Source organism: Onychostoma macrolepis, chromosome 12 (genome assembly GCF_012432095.1).
Source record: "Onychostoma macrolepis isolate SWU-2019 chromosome 12, ASM1243209v1, whole genome shotgun sequence".
Taxonomy (NCBI): Eukaryota; Metazoa; Chordata; class Actinopteri; order Cypriniformes; family Cyprinidae; genus Onychostoma; species Onychostoma macrolepis.
In genome coordinates this window covers 12,267,551-12,288,225 of record NC_081166.1, presented here as the reverse complement: position 1 = coordinate 12,288,225, position 20,675 = coordinate 12,267,551, and the positions used below count along the sequence as shown (strand labels likewise).

The 20,675-nt window shown below is 37.1% G+C and overlaps 1 protein-coding gene across 1 annotated transcript in view; it reads left to right on the top strand.

Annotated features, from left to right (window-relative positions):
• The window catches only part of cacna1g (calcium channel, voltage-dependent, T type, alpha 1G subunit), a 241,173-nt gene that overhangs the window by 146,251 nt on the left and 74,247 nt on the right, over window positions 1-20,675 (top strand). The window contains exons 12-20 of the mRNA XM_058793083.1: window positions 3,421-3,606; window positions 3,707-3,821; window positions 4,657-4,812; window positions 12,275-12,340; window positions 14,285-14,359; window positions 15,713-15,806; window positions 16,403-16,584; window positions 17,813-18,292; window positions 18,483-18,583. Coding sequence (XP_058649066.1) covers window positions 3,421-3,606; window positions 3,707-3,821; window positions 4,657-4,812; window positions 12,275-12,340; window positions 14,285-14,359; window positions 15,713-15,806; window positions 16,403-16,584; window positions 17,813-18,292; window positions 18,483-18,583 — 1,455 coding nt within the window. The remainder of the gene's footprint in view (window positions 1-3,420; window positions 3,607-3,706; window positions 3,822-4,656; window positions 4,813-12,274; window positions 12,341-14,284; window positions 14,360-15,712; window positions 15,807-16,402; window positions 16,585-17,812; window positions 18,293-18,482; window positions 18,584-20,675) is intronic.

Sequence of the window (20,675 nt, the reverse complement as noted above, 5' to 3'; positions counted from 1 at the left end):
TAAAATACATAAAAATACTAAAGTATTATTTTAATGATTAATTTCACTTTAAGGCTTTTTAAATATATTTTTTTTATATTTAATAATTATCTTTTGTTTTATTTTTTGTTTATATTCGTCAAGTTTTTTAATATAAAGAATATAAAAATAAAAAAAAACAACATAAAACAAGCAGCTTATGTCATATGAAGGGGTCATATGATACAATTTCATGTTTTCCTTTGTCTTTGGAGTTGTAACAAGCTGTTTGTGCATATACAGCGGATAAAATAAGTAATTTATAATGGTAACACGTAACCATTTTTCTCAGTAAATATATTTCTAAAGGTACTGATGACATGAAATTTTCACCAGATGTCGGTAACAACCCAAGTAATCCATACATACAAAGAAAGCAAAACTAATAAGTTCAGAAATTAAGTTATGTGTAATAAAGTGGAATGAGACAGGGAAAAAGTATTAAACACATGAGGAAAGGAAGTTGCAAAAAGGCATGGAAAGCCAAGACACCAGCTGAAATCTATAAGAAATTAGAAAGCAATCCTGCCCCTTGTCAGTGGAAATTAATATTAGTTGGTTCAGTCCCAAAAAGGCCTATAAAAAGGTGTCTCATGACCAGCGTGTCACACAAGAAACATTTCATGATGGGTAAAAGCAAAGAGCTTTCTCAAGACTTATTGTTGTAAAACATACTGATGGCATTGGTTACAGAAGGATTTCTATACTTCTGAGTGTTCCAGTGAGCACTGTTGGGGCCATAATCCGGAAGTGGAAAGAACATAATTTCACCATAAACTGGACACGACCAGGTGCTCCTCGCAAGATTTCTGACAGAGGAGTGAAAATAACTATCAGAAGTGTTGTCCAAGAGCCAATGACCACTTGTGGAGAGCTTCAGAAAGACCTGGAATTAGCATGTACAATTGTTTCAAAGAAAACTAAGTAATGCACTCAACCGCCGTGGCCTGTATGCACGCTCACAACGCAAGGCTCTATTGCTGAAGAAAAAGCATGTTGAAGCTCGTTTAAAGTTTGCTGCACAACATTTAGACAAGCCTGTGAAATACTGGGAGAATATAGTCTGATCAGATGAGACAAAAATTTTACTCTTTGGATGGCGTGTTTAGAGGTCAAATGGCACTGCACATCACCCCAAAACATCATGGTGTAGCACTGACAAAATTCATATAATTGAAGGAAGGATGAATGGAAAAATGTACTGAGATATTCTTGATAAAAATCTGCTGCCATCTACCAGGATGATGAAGATGAAATGAGGGTGGACATTTCAGCGAAACCATGATCCCAAACACACAGCCAAGGAAACTCTCAATTGGTTTCAAAGAAAGAAAGTAAAGCTGCTAGAACGGCCAGCAAATCACCTGACTTGAATCCAATAGAAAATCTATGGAAAGAACTACAGATCAGAGTTCATAGAAGAGGCCCACAGAACCTTCAAGATTTGAAGACTGTTTGTGTGGAAAAATGAGCCAAAATCACACCTGAGCAATGCATACGACTAGTTTCTCCATACAGGAGACGTCTTGAAGCTGTCATTACCAACAAAGGCTTTTGTACAAAGTATTAAATAAATTTCAGTAAGCATGTTCAATACTTCTTCCCTGGGTCATTCCATTTTATTACACAGAACTTAATTTCTGAACTTATTTGTATTGTTCTCTTTGTATGTATGGATTACTTGGGTTGTTACTGACATCTGGTGAAAATTTCATGTCATCAGCACCTTTAGAAATATATTTACCAAGAAAAATGGTGACGTGTTCAATACTTATTTTACCCGCTGTATAAGATCTGTAAAGTTGCAAAGATTAAAGCCTCAAACCCAAAGAGATATTCTTTATAAAAGTTAAGACTCTGCCACGCCCTCCTAAAATGGCTCATTCAAACATGCCCCCACGTCTACGTCACGGTGTGGGAAGATTTGCATAACACTGCCCAAACATATACGCAATAAAAGAAGATGTAACTTTTATTCTCGCTGTAGTATTGTTGCTGCTGCCGCCATGTCGTGGAGACGCTGTGTGTTTCATTGTGAAAGCGAAAGTACTTTGTTTGGCCTTCCAAATGAGTACACAACTAGAAATCAGTGCTTAAGTTATATTTACAACACTGTTCCAGAACAGTACAACGCAAATATTCGAGTGTGTGCAGCGCATTTTACGGAGGGCTGTTTCCTGATCCTGGGAGAGAGTAGCCTACAATGTGAACACTATGAATGGCTGTGAACACTATAAAGTGGGGCAATTCCAACGTCGCAGGGACAGTCTGGCGCTTCTGACTTGCAGCCTGTAAGTATGTTTTGATATTTAAAGAATTTGCTTCTGACTATTCAAACGCGAGTTTTGAGCAGTGTAGAGTAGTGCTTGTTTGGCATTTCTATGATCACAAATGCAGACATGGTGTTATGTTTATGCGGCGCAATGCGTAAAAAGTCCATATGAGTCATTATAATCAGCAATTATGTCCTCACTGAATGCAACAAATGCCTCGCTTATAGTGGGTTTTATTGTTTTTGTGTAATCGCGCTGGGACACGGAATCACAACATGGTAAGGGGTGTAACATTTCCGTCACACGCTTGAGGTATTCGGCCAATCACAACGCACTGGATAGCTGGTCAATCAGAGCACACCTCGCTTCTCCGAATGATGAACTTTGTAAAAATCAGCACGTTCAGAAAGGCGGACCATAAAGGAGCAACAATATTGTACAGTATGTGGAAAATAATGTTTTTTGAACCTCGAACCACGTAATTACACCAAAATTGCATTACACCAAATACACAAAATAACGTTCTTATTAGCAACATCATATGACCCCTTTAAATGAACAAAAATGGATATAACAAGATAAAAATATTCAAAAAAATAAAATAAAATAAATAAAGTATTTTAATTAAGTAAATAAAGTCATTTTAATTATCAATTATTAATTTATTAAAATAGTGTATTGCGATACACTAAAGTTCAAAGGTTCGGGTTCAAGATTATTTTAATATAATTGAAATGGGTCTAAATGAAGCTACATTTATTTGTTCAAAAATGACAAAAATGTTTAATATTACTACAATTTAAAATAACTTATCTATTTAAATATATCATTTATTTGCTGTCGTTATTTGCTGTGGGATTCCACAGTCGTCTCTAATCATCTTGTTGCTGAATTGCTTATTTTAGCTTCTTTTATTCAATTGGCTGGTGAGATTTTTTTGCTTTGTTTGAAATGCAACAAACCACACCAAAACATTTTAGAATGTTTTTCTTGCAAAAAATAACCCACTCTATTGCATTTTCCCCTTAGGAATGAAAGGGTAACTATGGTAGCTGGGATTTGTTTTCACATTGTCCTCCTTGTGCATTCTGTCAGATAGTCAGATGTGTGTTTTTATATGTGTTGACAGCGTCTGGGAGATTGTTGGTCAGCAGGGAGGAGGTTTATCGGTGCTGAGGACCTTCAGACTCATGCGGGTGTTGAAGCTGGTCCGCTTCATGCCGGCCCTGCAGAGGCAGCTGGTGGTCCTGATGAAGACCATGGACAATGTTGCCACCTTCTGCATGCTGCTTATGCTTTTCATATTCATTTTCAGGCAAGATGAGATATAATTTTGTGCAAATTGAGTGTAATGTATATTCAGTCCATTTATTTTACATTTTAACTTTTTTTTTGTGTGTGATTTTGTTTTACAGTATTCTAGGCATGCACCTTTTTGGATGTAAATTCGGCTCTGAGAGAGATGGAGACACACTTCCTGACCGCAAGAACTTTGACTCGTTACTGTGGGCCATTGTTACAGTTTTTCAGGCAAGATTCCTACATGATACACAAGCTGCAATTTCAATCAGGCATCTTAACATCTATCTTAAGTGATCCGGTCATAAGTGCACAGCACAAAATACAGATAGAAACATGTTTTGTGATCTCAATTAATAACAGATGGTCAAATGAGGCATGTTTCATGCAAATGTTCACTACAGTTCAAAAGTTTGGGGCAGCAAGATTTTTTTATTATTTTATATTTTTTAAGAAATTAATACTTTCATTTAGCAAGATTGCAATAAATTGTAAAAACAACAACAACAAAAAAAAAAAACAGTAAAGACATTTACAGGTATTTGTCAACATAAATTAACTAGATTATTTAACATAAACTAACATCTTCTAAAGCATTTATTAATCATAGATCATATTAATTTCAGCATTTTCTTATATAATATTAAAATAAAAAGGTGTATCTGTTAATCTTATTTAATGGACCTGAGCTAACATGAACTAATAATAAAAAGTTGTATTTCTATTAATAACTAATGTTAACAAAGATGAATAAATACTGTAATAAATGTATAGCTCATTGTTAATTAATGTTTATGAATTAAATAATGTTAACTAATGGGACCTTATTATAAAGTGTTACCCATTTATAATGTTACAAATTATTTCTATTTTATATAAATTTGGTTTCCTTGATGAACTTTCTATTAAAAAAAACAACAAAAAAAAACAAAAAAAAAACCAACAAAAACAAATGATCAAATAAATACAGCCTTTTTTTCCATAAACATAAAAAATCTTTCCGACCCCAAAATTTTGAACATAAGTATAAATGGCAGTTTAATTATATTTGTTGCTTGTACATCAGATCTTGACTCAGGAGGACTGGAATAAGGTACTGTATAATGGGATGGCCTCCACTTCTCCTGTGGCTGCTCTGTACTTCATCGCCCTCATGACTTTTGGAAACTATGTCCTGTTCAACCTGTTGGTGGCTATCTTAGTGGAAGGATTCCAAACTGAGGTAAAGCCAGTCTCCAACTTAGCCTCTACATTTTCATCCTCTTTTTTTTGTCTTCACTTCACAGTCTGTCTTCGCTTTTTTGTCCTTTAGAGTCTAGCACATATTCCAACACCATATCTTTCTTCTCTCTTCTCTTTCTCTTTCTCCACTAGCTCTCTCCTGTCCCCTTCATCTAACACTATGTCCTAAACAGGCACAACGTGACAAGATTCAAGTGAAAAGCAATTTTTCTGTCCAGGCTGAAAGCGAAAATGCCGCTTGACGCAACAAAATCACAGCCAATCTGTTTGCTTTCTTTCTCACACTCAACTCCACAGCTGAGGAGCGTGAAACTAAAAACACGTACCTCATATTTTTTATGGTTTTCATTAAGGTACTTGAAGGATTGAACTTGAAGGATTTGTCATACAAGTTGTCGCATAAAACTAACTTATCAATCTCTTCTCATCCTTTTTTGATGTTTAATATATGTGAGGAGTGATTTTGGTCCAGTGATTTTCGTGTGGGCAGGGCTGCGTAGCACAACACAATATAGAAAAGACACTTGCTGATTTTTGGAGTAGCATACTAGCATAATACTTCTATGGCAGAAAAAGTAAAAATAGTATGCTATTCTGAATTTAGCAACTGTTAAGAATGTGAGAAATCATTATGCATAAAAGCGCATCAGTGTGGGCAAGTTTTGCCTTTCACCTTTATGATTTTTATTAATTTATTTATGCTAAAATTCACTTTATAAAAACATTAGGTATGTCCCAATTCACATAGTTATGCACTCTTCTGGGGTGTTTTGTAGTACAAATAGTGCATGTAGTGTGTTCACACTGAAAATTCCAAATAAAGGCCTATTTACTCCAAGAACGCTAACTATAAAGTAGGGATGGCATGGTACACAGATGTCACCATCGGTACGTACCTCGGTTCAGGGGGCACGGTTCGATACGAATTTGGTACGACAGGGGGGAAAAAAGAAATCTACTATGCTCAGTTTCTTTTCATTTATTTTTAACAGACAATTGTGCAAATTAAAAAAATTCCATCTAGATGTGAAAATACTAAATATTATTACATGTTATATATATATATATATATATATATATATATATATATATATATATATATATATATATATATATATATATATATAAAATCTATTTTGTTTTCATTGTGAGTGTACACAAATAAAAGCAGTCCTTTATACAGTGATTATTAATAAGACAATTAGTGTTTAAAGTTGATTCTGCTGGTATAAGGAAACAGCTGAAGTGATTGCTCCGGAGCGTGCACGCACACACACACACACACACACACACACAAACAACAACAAAAAACCAATCAGTTCCAGCATTGCTAACCTGACAGCACAGTTGGTACTTTATCAAAATAAAATACAGTGAACCAAACATCAGCGCGCCTGCCTCTGTGTCACCGTTGGAACACGACTGAAGTAACGTTACAAAGCCTATAATTTATATAATAAATAATAGTTTAGCATTCAGATACGTTACATCGCAAATATGGAAATATTATGGAATATTTGGATTTGTGACTAATGAGAGCGGTAGGATACACCAGCACAAAGCCCCATTTCGCAAACAGTTGAGTGCGCAAGCCTTTAAAGTATACTCCTTTGTCAGTCTACGTGAGAGACGCGTTCAGAATCAGCACATGGTCACTGTCTAGGGGGCTTTGTTTTCAAGTGCACAACTCTGCATTTGCTGTTCTTCTGCTGACGGTTATGAAACAGCGTTGCATTACTGTGGGCGCCCCCTTCTGGATTGGGGGTGAATTGCCTGTATTCGTTGTAAGACCTCATGCACCGAACCGAGATGCCTGTACCGTGACGGTTCGGTACGAATACATGTACCGTGCCACCCCTACTATAAAGATATATAAACTATATACTATAACTATAAACTATATACTAGTGTCCACACCACCATGTGGTTGTATTGTGTTTATTATAAGCACACACTGAAGTTATGTTATCTGCCCCTATAAAATGCTCAAGCTCTTTAAAGGGACAGTTCACCCAAAAATGAGATATTATTGATGAAATCCAAGAGCTTTCTGACCCTAGATAGCAACACAACTACCATGCTCAAGGCCCAGAAAGGTAGTAAGAACATCGTTAAAATAGTCCATGTGACAAAAGTGGTTCAACCGTAATTTCATGAAGCTATGGAAAAAAAACGTAGCTTGATGCAAAAATAATGACTTTATTCAACAATTTCTTCTCTTTCGTGTAAATGGCCACGCATTCACGAGAGTACCATGAGAACGCATGTTGAAGACTGACACGGAACAGAAGAAATTGTTGAATAAATTTGTTAGTTTTTTTTATTCTCGTAGCTTCATAAAATTAAGGATGAACCACTGATGTCACATGGATGATGTTCTTACTACCTTTTTGGGCCTTGAACGTGTCAGTCTATGGAGGGTCAGAAAGCTCTCGGATTTCATCAAAAATATCTTAATTTGTGTTCCGAAGATGAACGAAGGTCTTATGGGTTTAGAATGACATAAGGGTGTGTAATAAATGACAGAATTCTCTTTAAAGATTGATTCTGATTAACTGTTGGCGCTTTTACCATTCATTAGCTGGAAAAATTCATTCTGAAAGTGATTCCAGAAGTATTGTTCTTCTGTGTCTTTATCGATATAGTTGTGGTATGGACATACAACATAGTGTAGAGCGGGCATCCTCAAATCTGGCCCACTTCTGCAGAGTTTAGCTTTAACCCTAATCAAACACACCTGAGCATGCTAATCAGAGTCTTCAAGATCATTAGAAAATCACAGGTAGGTGAGTTTGATCAGGGTTGGAGCTAAACTCTGCAGCAGATTGGCCCTCCAGGGAAAGATTTGAGGAACCCTGGTGTAGAGTATGTGAGAATTTGTGAAAGAACTATAATTTTTTTTAACATAATTTGAGCTAAAAAAAAAAAAAAGTGTGTGATACTGTTTTTGTCAGATTTATTGTTGATGTGAAATGTGGTTTTGATGCATCATCTTGAGAAAAAAAAGTCTTGCTGTCTTTCTCATTCAAGTAGATAGCAGATGCACTTAAAAAATAGCTGACTGGGAGCATTTCCAAGATGGCCGCCAAGTAAACTGAATTGGGGCTTTGCACCATAGAAGTACAGAAGCAATGACAAAGTCATTGTCAAAGCTGGTTAGGACAGACACTTGTTGCTTTGTCGCATTGTGCCTGGTTAGGACACTGTGTTGTATTATTTATTCAACTAGAAGTGAAGAGTTTCTTGTTCTGTGTATAATAGTACCTACTCCACACTCATGAGCACTCCTTCTGATCCTCCTTCCTTCATTCTTTTTCTTTATCGGCTTCTTTTTCCATGATCTTATGAGACAACTTATCTCCCAATGCATAGCAGCCATTCTTCTCTGACAGAAAGACAGACACGCATACAAAAATGGCCAGGCTCAAGATAAATCAGAGATATAAATGTTATACCTATGTATCATTTTGGGTGGAGGGGTTGTTTTATTACTGTCTCTTTGGAAAAAGGCGAACCGAATCACGCAAGTTGGCGTGTGAATACGGTACAAAAAAATCTGATTTGATTACCTTTATTTTTATGGTAGATCGAGGTATGATCAAGTTTTGAAATACAATTTTCACATGCAGTCTTGTTGTTTGGCATTCTAGTGGATGTAAAACAGTTTATCTCATGATAAATGTTACTGTAAATCTAAGACTTGACAACTCGTTTGTTTTGAACTCTGCTCACTTGGTGGATTCAGAAGATTCGTAAACTTTTAATGAAAAAAGTATCTCTAGATTTTGATCGATTGTTCAATTGAGCAAAATCATTGTTAGAATAACAAACAGATGAATCAAAAATAATAAAGTGCTGTTTCTGTAACACCTCATTAGAGCAACAAAAAGAGCAACAAAACACGTAATTGAAAATTGGTTTGTCATTCATATTAATTTGCATAATAGGAAAGTTCTGGAGTTTTAGTATTATCTGGACGGAGCTCAGTTCTTTGTTGTTTTTTTTTTGTTTCTTTTTCCCCTCTCTAAAAGATGAGAGTGCCTCTCCTGTGCCTGCCTGCCAGACAGAAATAGCTTTCATACTGCATCATGGCAGTTTAGAGGAAATTATATTGCTCAGAAGCCTTCAAAATAAATTCTCTAGTCTTAAATAAGAGGATAGCCCACACTCAACTGACCCCTATCTGCCGTTACCTTTGCTAAGTGCATCAGATATTATAATCTCTTCCCAACTGATCTGATGCCAATGGGAATGCCAGGGTACTGTGTTCTCCCGCTCTCCCCTACAACTGACAAACACTGCTGGCTTAATATTTTAACCTTACATCGTTTTCTGCAAACATGGTGTTTATTTTTAGTTGGTCGAACTTTTCAGTGCGTCAGGGTTGCTGGGGAAACCGGTGGCTGAATGACGCGTGTGAAGTAAAGAGATCAAGGGCCGGTATGAATGTCCCTTCAACAGCATAATGTCCCATCCACTGAAGCTTCATGTAATCGCACTGCTGTAAACAGGTAGTCTCGGTTGGACTAGCATGTTAGTCTGTATATCAGCATGTTCAATGGTCGACTTTATTAGTTATAAGCTGGATTTTATTTTTTTTTGTATCCATCTTTGCACAGACACCTTCACAAAGCATTTATTTGATCAAATACTGTAAAAACAGTAATATTATTATTATTAATAAATATTATTAAAACAACTGTTTTGTATTTTAATACATTTTAAAATGTAATTTATTCCTTGTGATGGCAAAGCTGAATTTTCAGTCTTTCGGTATATTTTGTATATAAATACACACACATGCACGTATACATTTTGAAAATATTTACATATATTTACATGCATATATTTATATAATTTATATTATATATAAATATTTAATATATAAACATAACATTCATCTTAAATATAAACGTGCATGTGTGTGTATTTACAGGTGCTGGTCATATAATTAGAATATCATCAAAAAGTTGATTTATTTCACTAATTCCATTCAAAAAGTGAAACTTGTATATTATATTCATTCATTACACACAGACTGATATATTTAAAATGTTTATTTCTTTTAATTTTGATGATTATAACTGACAACTAAGGAAAATCCCAAATGCAGTATCTCAGAAAATTGGAATATTACTTAAGACCAATACAAAGAAAGGATTTTTTAGAAATCTTGGCCAACTGAAAAGTATGAACATGAAAAGTATGAGCATGTACAGCACTCAATACTTAGTTGGGGCTCCTTTTGCCTGAATTACTGCAGCAATGCGGCGTGGCATGGAGTCGATCAGTCTGTGGCACTGCTCAGGTGTTATGAGAGCCCAGGTTGCTCTGATAGTGGCCTTCAGCTCTTCTGCATTGTTGGGTCTGGCATATCGCATCTTCCTCTTCACAATACCCCAGTCCTTTTTGTCTTTCTATGGGGTTAAGGTCAGGCGAGTCTGCTGGCCAATTAAGAACAGGGATACCATGGTCCTTAAACCAGATACTGGTTGCTTTGGCACTGTGTGCAGGTGCCAAGTCCTGTTGGAAAATGAAATCCGCATCTCCATAAAGTTGGTCAGCAGCAGGAAGCATGAAGTGCTCTAAAACTTCCTGGTATACGGCTGCGTTGACCTTGGACCTCAGAAACACAGTGGACCAACACCAGCAGATGACATGGCACCCCAAACCATCACTGACTGTGGAAACTTTACACTGGACCTCAAGCAACGTGGATTGTGTGCCTCTCCTCTCTTCCTCCAGACTCTGGGACCCTGATTTCCAAAGGAAATGCAAAATTTACTTTCATCAGAGAACATAACTTTGGACCACTCAGCAGCAGTCCAGTCCTTTTTGTCTTTAGCCCAGGCGAGACGCTTCTGATGCTGTCTGTTGTGCAAGAGTGGCTTGACACAAGGAATGCGACAGCTGAAACCCATGTCTTGCATACGTCTGTGCGTAGTGGTTCTTGAAGCACTGACTCCAGCTGCAGTCCACTCTTTGTGAATCTCCCCCACATTTTTGAATGGCTTTTGTTTCACAATCCTCTCCAGGGTGCGGTTATCCCTATTGCTTGTACACTTTTTTCTACCACATCTTTTCCTTCCCTTCGCCTCTCTATTAATGTGCTTGGACACAGAGCTCTGTGAACAGCCAGCCTCTTTTGCAATGACCTTTTGTGTCTTGCCCTCCTTGTGCAACGTGTCAATGGTCATCTTTTGGACAACTGTCAAGTCAGCAGTCTTCCCCATGATTGTGTAGCCTACAGAACTAGACTGAGAGACCATTTAAAGGCCCTTGCAGGTGTTTTGAGTTAATTAGCTGATTAGAGTGTGGCACCAGGTGTCTTCAATATTGAACCTTTTCACAATATTCTAATTTTCTGAGATACTGAATTTGGGATTTTCCTTAGTTGTCAGTTATAATCATCAAAATTAAAAGAAATAAACATTTGAAATATATCAGTCTGTGTGTAATGAATGAATATAATATACAAGTTTCACTTTTTGAATGGAATTAGTGAAATAAATCAACTTTTTGATGATATTCTAATTATATGACCAGCACCTGTATATATACATAATAAATATACACAGTACACACATATATTATGTAAACACAAACTTTTATTTTGAATGCGATTAATCGTTTGACAGAACTAATATTATATTACATTACATTACATTATTACTTTTATTATTATTATTAAATAAGTTATAACATAATTATTGTGCATAATTTTAGACCCATATAAATATACTCATCTGAAATCCTCTGAAAAGATAGCAAAGCAGGCACAAAGGGTGCCAAGTTGTTGCATGACATGCTCAGAACTCTCATTAGACTTGTATGCCAAGAAAGAGTGGTCAAATTTTATGTTCTAGTTCTTGTTATAGGCAGTAACAATAAAATGACTAAATGTGTTGTTATTCTTGTTGAACATAATTTTCCAAGAATTTCCGAACTTAATAAATGGGTTGTGCACCAAAGAGAGTTGTAATTTGGCCCAAAGCAGAGTCTGATCTTTTTTTGTAATTCAACTAGCTTGTAGAAGTAAAAGAAAAACACAAATTTTATATGCATAGAATATTTGTCAATTGCATTCCTTCGTTGGATGTAATTCGCTGATTTACTGTGATAGATTCACAATTGGAAAAATTCAATACATGTTATCTAGAGGAGCTAGAGAGAAAAACAAAAGAGTTCATCAATTTCAGAGAATAAAAGAGCATACGGGCAACAACTACACAAACCCACTGTATCGAGAATACTTACAGCCTAAACTCCACCCAAAATGCAAAATTGCTTTTTCTTCAACAGAAATGAAGTTTGGTGAAATGTGGGAGTCCGATTTCTCATAATGTGTCTTTGTCAATTTTCTAACACTTTCTGTGCTTTTTCCCCCTTCTATCTTACCTTTTCGCTCTGTGTGGTAAAATCCTAACACGCATCCACTTTAGGAAATAACCAAGAGGGAAGATTTGCATGGCCAGCTGAGCTGTATTCAGCTGCCTATAGACTCAGGGGTATGTAGCACTCCGCATGATGTAACCCAGTGAGACTAACCAGGAGGACCGCTGCGTTTGTGGACAGTGTCACTTGTGATTGTTTCTTGTAGAAGCAGACTTGACTCAAAGTCTTTCTTCAGGTTCACTTGCTCAATGCCTGGCGGCAGAGTACAAACCTTGTAGAGCCTCATGCTTTATTTTATCTGGCTGAAAGGATGTGTTTGGGCTTATGGAAAGCCTGAGTGAAATCAGACAAAGCCAGACAGACTGCTGTGCAAAAGCAAATAAGGCAACTGGGAAGTCCTTTTGAATAGATCTCAAAATCGTTTAATATGCGGATACATCTCTTCATACCTCTTTACTTTAATTAATTTGATCTTGTAGAATTGCTCTGCATGGTATCATCAGTTTTTATTTAACTAGACTTAAAGTTTTGTTCAAATAGCCCTCCGCTGAGTTCAGTAGCTCAGCGATCGAGAAAGTCCATTCAGTGAGCCAGAGCTGAGTGGAAGCACTTGACCCTGTTGAGAAGACTCGGTCTGTTTGTGGTTCTGGACATCACATCCCGTATTTGTTTTCATTCATGCAGCTGTGCTAGGTGACACATGCAGTGGAAGGCCATAAAATGCAGAGCACCAATGGGGTTTGAACTTGCCTCTTACACCTTCCAGTCCTTCACCTTGACAATCAAATTACATAAACCTCTCTGCTAGTCCTTACTCAGGGGCTATTAACACGTCAAAACAAGCCTAAAATCTCTCTATCAGCAAGGTTGGTCGAGCCCAGTAGAATTCCCAAATTAAGATCTGTGATTGTTAAGCAGCAGTTGCACAGCAACCTTAACATCTTAATTGACAGTACATCCCCGGTAGACTTTCTTTCACACCTTGTACCTGACCAAAGCAGTTCTGGCAAACAAAGCTTAATTCTGAAATTTCAGACTGAAATTATTCAGTTATTCTTTGAAAACCTTGTCATTAACAAGAAACGTACAATACACTCTCATGGGAATGTGTGAATTTTAAAATTTAGTAGCAAATTTGAATGAATTCGTACTGCTTACAACCCACTGAGGATTAGGTTTAGGGATGGACATTGAGTAAGTTCATATGAATTCATATGAAATCACCACCAATTTGCCACCAGTTTATCAAAACATAAAACATTTTTTCATGAGACCTGGTTGGAAAGGTAGCAATGTCTGATTCAAAAATAAATAATTTTTTTTTTGAGTCAGATCTTTTCAGTGAATTGTTTGATCCACTTTCCAAAACTGATTTGAATGATTTGTTCACAAATCTGTTTGAGTACAATATTTTCAATAATTTGCATTTTGCAAAGATGGTCTGAACGATTTATTTATAAATCTGGCATGTGAAAAAATCATTAATTTGAGTCAAATATTTTCAATAAATCAATTGATTCAGTTCACAAAATTGGTCTCAATTGATTTGTTCACAAATCTTTTTTGTAAACAAATCATTCTTTTGAGTCTAATCTGTTCAATGAATCAACTGATTCAGTTCATATAACTGGTCTGAATGATTTGTTTACACATTGTGAACAAATCATTCTTTTGAGTCAAATATTTTCAATGATTCAATTGCTTGACTTTACAAAACGGAATGATTCTTTCATAAACTGGACGGATTCAGTTCCTGAAATCTAGTTGCGGCTATTAACATCTCACTGTATATATAATATAATATTTTATTTAATAAAATAAATTATATAAATTTTTTAAAAACATGAGGGTGAACTATTGCTATGTAAAGCTATATAAAATATTGCTAATATAATATATAAACTATTGCTAATATAAAGCTTTTAATGGTTTTAATTGATTTTACATAGAATATAATAGCTAACAGCTTTTTTGCTAGTGCTTAGGTCAAAAAGTCAGGGAGCTTGTTTAGCAAATACTATTGTTTTGTAACGTTTCTGCTACATCTCTTTGTTCAGAAAGGCCATGTGGGAGTGAGAATAGTCAAGTCCAATCCAGACACATCATCCACAGTGCTCATTTCTGAGCATGCAGTGAGTAACAGTGGGTGCTTATGCTAAGCTAACTGCTAACTGCACCTGGTGCCCAGCAGACGGTGGTGGCCTGTTTCTGAGGATGCTTTGTAGTGCCTCTCCGCTTGTTCAACCTATCACAGCTGTGTTTTGTTTTACTCTTCACTGTTGGTGAGAAGGGGCAAGGAGTCCCTCTCCTGTCTTCACTTACAGAGCTCGACTCCAGTGTCATAACTCTTTCAAGTTTTGTTTTTGTTGCCTTAGTAATGTAGATATTGTGTTATTCCCTATTGAAAAGTCCTGTTTTTGTTGTAGTTATAATGTGAATTAATTGCTGTTCGATTGTGCTGTGTCTAGTGTTGCAATGATCCCACTGGTTTCAATGTGACTCAAATTTGCTTTGTTTACTTACCCATTTACACATTACTAATGCATTGATTTTTTTTTTTTTTTTTCCTTCTTTTTTCAGAAAGTTTTGATTTAGCTTGATGTTAATAGTGAAGCCAATGGGATGCATTGTTCGTAGGTGCAAGGTTTGTCAGAATAGTCTCTCTCCACTGTGTTCTCTTTGACCATTAGTGCTGTAAAGTACTATGGTAAATGTATGCTGAGATGAATGAGTTTGACATCCTGTAACCACGTGATAAGGAAAAAGATTCATCCTTTATGATCTTGCTCATATTTGATTTAAGTTACCGTCGGTCCACAAATAGACACCCTAATGGTCAAACTGAGAGAGTGATCACATGTCCTCAGACAGTGATGTCTGTTTTGACAAACCACCCAGGGTTGAAGTTCTGTGCTAGACCACACTGAAACACTCTCGGCATGAAGCCAAGATTAGCCCAAGACTGGGGATGAGGAGGATACAGGCCAAACAATGTGATGAGCCCTCTGATAAAAATAGCAGTGTTTATTTCTCCCTCCTGATCATTGGACGTGCCCGCTCTTCTGGTGCTGCTTCTCCAGTGAGCCGAGAAAAAAAAAAAAAATACCACACATATTCACCCACATGTGGATGTGACTTACGCTAATATAGCAGATGGTCTGATCATGAGATCATCTGCTTAAAAATACACTCAAAGATACATTTAACTAATATTTAGTACCCAGTACTTGTGGTTTCAGAGTGGTCGTGCAGCCTGGTTTTGTCAAATGCATGCCGGCACTGTGTTTTTGTGGATTACCCCGACCAGGATGTCTCTCCCTTAGATACCAGTCACCCTCTGGCCTTTTTTGAGGGCCGGCTGGGGTGGGGGAGACCACACCCTCACCCACCTGCCTGTTCCTCACCAATATGCAATATGCTTCTTTAATCCCCAGCAATATCTAAACCTGGTAACTAATCTTTTATATCTTCCACGTTTGATAAAGGGAGATGCCTCAAAGTCTGATTCTGAAGCGGATTTCTATGCACAGAGCTTGGAGGATGTTTCAGGGCATAAGAAGGATCTATCTGCATCATCTGGTGAGATCCACAGAACATAGTTTGCATGGAAGCACATGGCATATTCAGGGCTCAACAAAAATGATTTTTTTCCCCCTGCTGGCCAGTAGATTTTTATTTGCCATGCCAACAAATTCACTTGGTCCACCAAAAAAAAATAAAAAATATTCATTTATTAATTTGTTTGTTTGTAAGATAACTTTTTTCACAATTTTTGTGGTCATTATCTTTATTATTTCTATCTATCTATCTATCTATCTATCTATCTATCTATCTATCTATCTATCTATCTATTATATTTAATATATACTGATATTGTTTTATAGGACACAAGCCTGCAATTTTGTAATATTAAAGACATAAGGTGCACGCTTATAATTTGAACTAACTTGTGTGCAATCCCAGATACCCTTTTACCCTTCTAACAATGTGGTTATACTTTGTATTTTTTGTCTTTTTGACATGATGCATCACAATCCTTTTTGAAGATTAAAGCCTGCCTGAAAAATTCATGCTTGAAATGGTTCCTAATACATTTTTCAGCTGTCTGTCATGTTTTGTTGCTTCAGTTGTGATGTTGAACATACTATCCTGTCCCTTCTGTTCTGTGCTCGCAGTTGTGCCCATCAATGGCCATGTGGATCTGAAGAGCAGCCTGACCCCTCCCCTCATAACTCACACGGCTGCAACACCCATGCCCATCCCTAAGATATCAGGAGGAGGAGATCCGGCGCTAAGCTACGAGTCCCGTAGAGGCAGCAATGTCTCCATGGATCCGAATGGCCAAGACAAATCTCCAGTCAGTAGCTACCTTTCTCTCTGTCTTGATACAGAAAGTTGTCCAAACTACTGTTTTGTTTTGTTTTTTTGCGCTGTATAATGCATATCAGTTTTGTTACTCTTAATTAGGTGATTAAGTGAGACTTTTAGGGTCACTTAGTAATATAATATAATAAATTATAATATAATAATCAGTGTTGGGGAAAGTTACTTTTAAAAGTAATGCATTAGAATATTGTGTTACTCCCTAATAAGTAACTAATCGAGTTACTTAGTTACTTTTTATTGAAAGTAATATGATGCATTAATTTTGCGTTACTTTTCTCATCTGTTTTCTCATATTGCTATTTTTGGAAAATGTAAAAGACCTTTCGTTCCCTCAGGCTGAAGGAAATGTGAATTCACGCTCAAACAAACTTTCTGCTGCGCTGCCAATCTGGATTGCATGAAGAAAAGGATGCAGGAGAAGAAAGTTCATCACTCTTCAGCAATAAAAAATGAAACACAAATGTTATGTTTATCTAAAGTTATTTTTTCTTAGTACGGTTGAATTGGATCATTGAAGGTCAACAGCAAAGACATTGGATAATAAAATGGGATTAAATACATGAAGGATATTTGTGCTATTTAACATATTTAATTATTTCAGGTTTGCGTCATATTCTGAGTTTGCATTTCACGGTTTTTATTCATTTTGAGGAATGCTGAATCTGTTTTTGTGCAAGTGAGTAAATGAGTAAATGCATGTTCACATTTAGTCTAGAACTACAGTAACATCACTTGTACACAGCGCACATAACGCCTCAGCACTTACTCCCAATTTCTCTCAACATAGAGGAGATGAGCTGTCAGAGGAGCTGTCAGTCAATAAATAGGAAAATAAAGTAACTGCCGTTACTTATGAAAAAATAACTCAGTTATTTTCTTGTAATTAAAAAGTAATGCATTGCTGTGCTAGTTACTTAAAAAAGTAATCTGATAACGTAACTTGTGTTACTTGTAATGCGTTACCCCAAAACTGAATATAGTATAATATAATATAAATTATAGAATTCAGAATATAAAATATATTTTTTACATTTATAATATGTTAAATATATGAATAATGAGCACATGTGGTGCATTTGGCTTCTAATTTTTTGTTGTATATTTCTGTGTGATTTTGACAAAAACGTTGGCACACAGGTTTTACAGTTAGCCAATGAGATCTTATTTGAGAGTAACATATTCCATCTGTCTCTCTGCAGTCGAGTGTACGGAGCTCCCCAAATGCCCCCTGGAGTTCAGCCAGTAGCTGGAACAGCAGGCGCTCCAGCTGGAATAGCCTGGGCCGAGCCCCCAGCCTCAAGAGGCAGAAACACCAGTCTGGCGAACGCCGGTCCTTACTATCCGGCGATGGCCAGTCCAGCTCTGATGAGGGAGATGCGGGAGAGAGCGGGGGCGGAGGTGGCTTGTCCGAGGGCGATGATGCCTCCCTCACCAGGACGGACTCCCTGGGCCAGAGGCCTCGGCACAGGCGCATGGAATCCCTGGAGACACGTAGCTCGTTTGATCTGCCTCCAGACACCCTGCAGGTACCATACATGCATCGTTCTGCCAGCATACACAGCGCCCGGCCGCCCAGCTTCCTCAGCAACGGCAAGAGTTCTCCATCTGCAGCCACCACGCAGCTTTCTCTAGATGAACACCACAGCGAAGATGACAATGCAGATGATGAAGGAAACCTGGTGAGAAAAGCTACACTTGATTTATTACAGTTATTTTCAGTTCCTTCCATAGATTCATCACACACATCTACAGATTTTTTTTTCTATTCAATTCACTGTTATAAGATCACAGGAAAGAGGACTTCTATATCTTCTGCCAACAAAACTAACTTACTGGTCCTATAATCTCATGTGGTCATCCGTCTTTTAGAGTCGGAAGGCTCGTCTCTACCGCTGGCTGGAGCACAAGCAGCCTCAGTGGTGTCGGGAGAGGGTCACCTGGTCTCTTTATCTGTTCCCCCCACAATCACGGTAAGTTTTTTGGCTCTCACAGTCATTCATTCTGAAAAGATCATCTTGTATATCTTATATAGAGAGGAGGGCTCACCATAAATGTGTTTTATTGTGTGTTTTTTATCCATAGGATTAGTTGTCTTATGTTAGTAGATCAGCTGTTTCTGTAATATTATGCACCAACAACCGTACCCAACCCAGGCTCATAAAAAATATGTGCCTCTACATTTCTGCCACACCGTAATTACGTACCTTACTGGACGTTTCACGGCAGTTTCAAAGTAACATGTCCAAAAAGTGGCGCTAAAACACACATTTTTATTGCGCTGGTACAGGTTCGTATTGCTGTGTTTTTATTACACTGCTTAAGGTACGGTTTGGGACTGTTCAGAATTCAAATATCCGGGGAGTGTCACTAAAAGTTAATGCTCTATCGTGTTGAAAATATCCCCTACATCAAACCCAACCCTAAACCTACCCAATAGTGTTAATAAATGCAAAAGTGATATAAAACGCGTTTGTTGATTCAGCCATGCTATTTTAACTTCCTCATGCGGATTTGAGCTGTTTTGTATCACGTGAGCTACCGAGCAAACTGAATTAGAAGACTAATGCATATGAAGCTGTATATGTGAAGACAAAACGTTCAAAAATATCAGTTTTCATATCGCGCAGGATGTTAAAATTGCCATAACATAATATTCTGCAAGTAACTGTGTGAAAATTAGGCTTTATTAATCAAACCTTTGTACCTGTAAATCATACTTTGTGTGAAAAGGAATAAAATTTGTCAGTTATACTGCCTCTAGTGTTCATTTTAACTGGAAACTGCAGTGATTTGTACATATACTGTAGGTACTTTTTTCAGTTTTGCAGAAATGTATATAGAGACACGTATTTCCAATGAGCCGCGGACCATACCACGTTCACAGTCACTTCAATAATCTTTCTTCTCCATTCTGATGCTCGGTTTGAACTTCAGCAGATCGTCTCAACTGCACTTACATGCCTGAATGCATTGAGTTGCTGCCATGTGATTGGCTGATCTGATATTTGCATAAAAACGAACAGTTGAACAGGTGTACAAATAACATGGCTACCTAATGGAAATCTATAGCTGTGTTTGAAATCGCCCCCATATTTCCCTCAATCACTGTTCACTAATATAGTCCAATTAAATGAGTGAATGAAAACGAGTGAACAAATTTGAGGGAACAAACTCTGAGCTGCCGCTTTTATATAGTTTGTACTTGTATCTGTTTAATAATTATTTAAAACTTTGCAAACTGGCAGCTCCTGTAGGGATGAAAAAATGTATCTTGAACTCCGTCATGGCATCTAGCATGTATAAAACTTAATTAAACTATTTAATAATCAATTTAAAAATAAATAAATAAATTATATATATATATACCTGTATGATATTACCCAAATTGTACAAGGGGTTTGTAAAACTGGATGGATGATACTTCTGCAGGCGCCATCTTCTGGCGAGACGTATTAATTATTTTGGCACAACTCTCATAGTGAATTATGGGTATTCTCTAGCCGTTGAGGGTACACTCATTATTGCATTGCATTATGGGATTGAATGAGTGCACTCGATAACTTCCACTATAGTGTCGGACATCACTACAACTAGCTATCTCCTCAAATAGTGCCCTATTTTAGGGTATAGGGGGAGGTTTTGGACACAGTCAATGAGAAGTCCTCACCTGCAGTATAAATCTTCCTGGTTAAATATCTTAAGAAATTTGCTGGGGACACATATTGTCCAGCATTCAAATCACAACATATGCTGGTCATTTCAGCAGGTGAAGTCACATTTATCATAGTACCGTGGCTCGCATTCAGTACGGCAGTTTAGGTTGCCCCTAAGACTTAGAAAACCCCTTCATGAAGATGCTTAAGGGGTGAGAAATCTCCTGTAAGCCTTTGCCTTAGGCGTCTTCTTGGTCTTCCCCTTCCTCTCATCTCTTTCCAGTGCTTTCCATTTTTGAAATGCATGTCTGCTCACATTAAGCTCCATGGAGGCTTTACTTATTAGAGGGAGAGGAGAGGAAAGAAGAACTCAGCATTGCATGTTACACTCTGTCAGCGTTTTACTAAT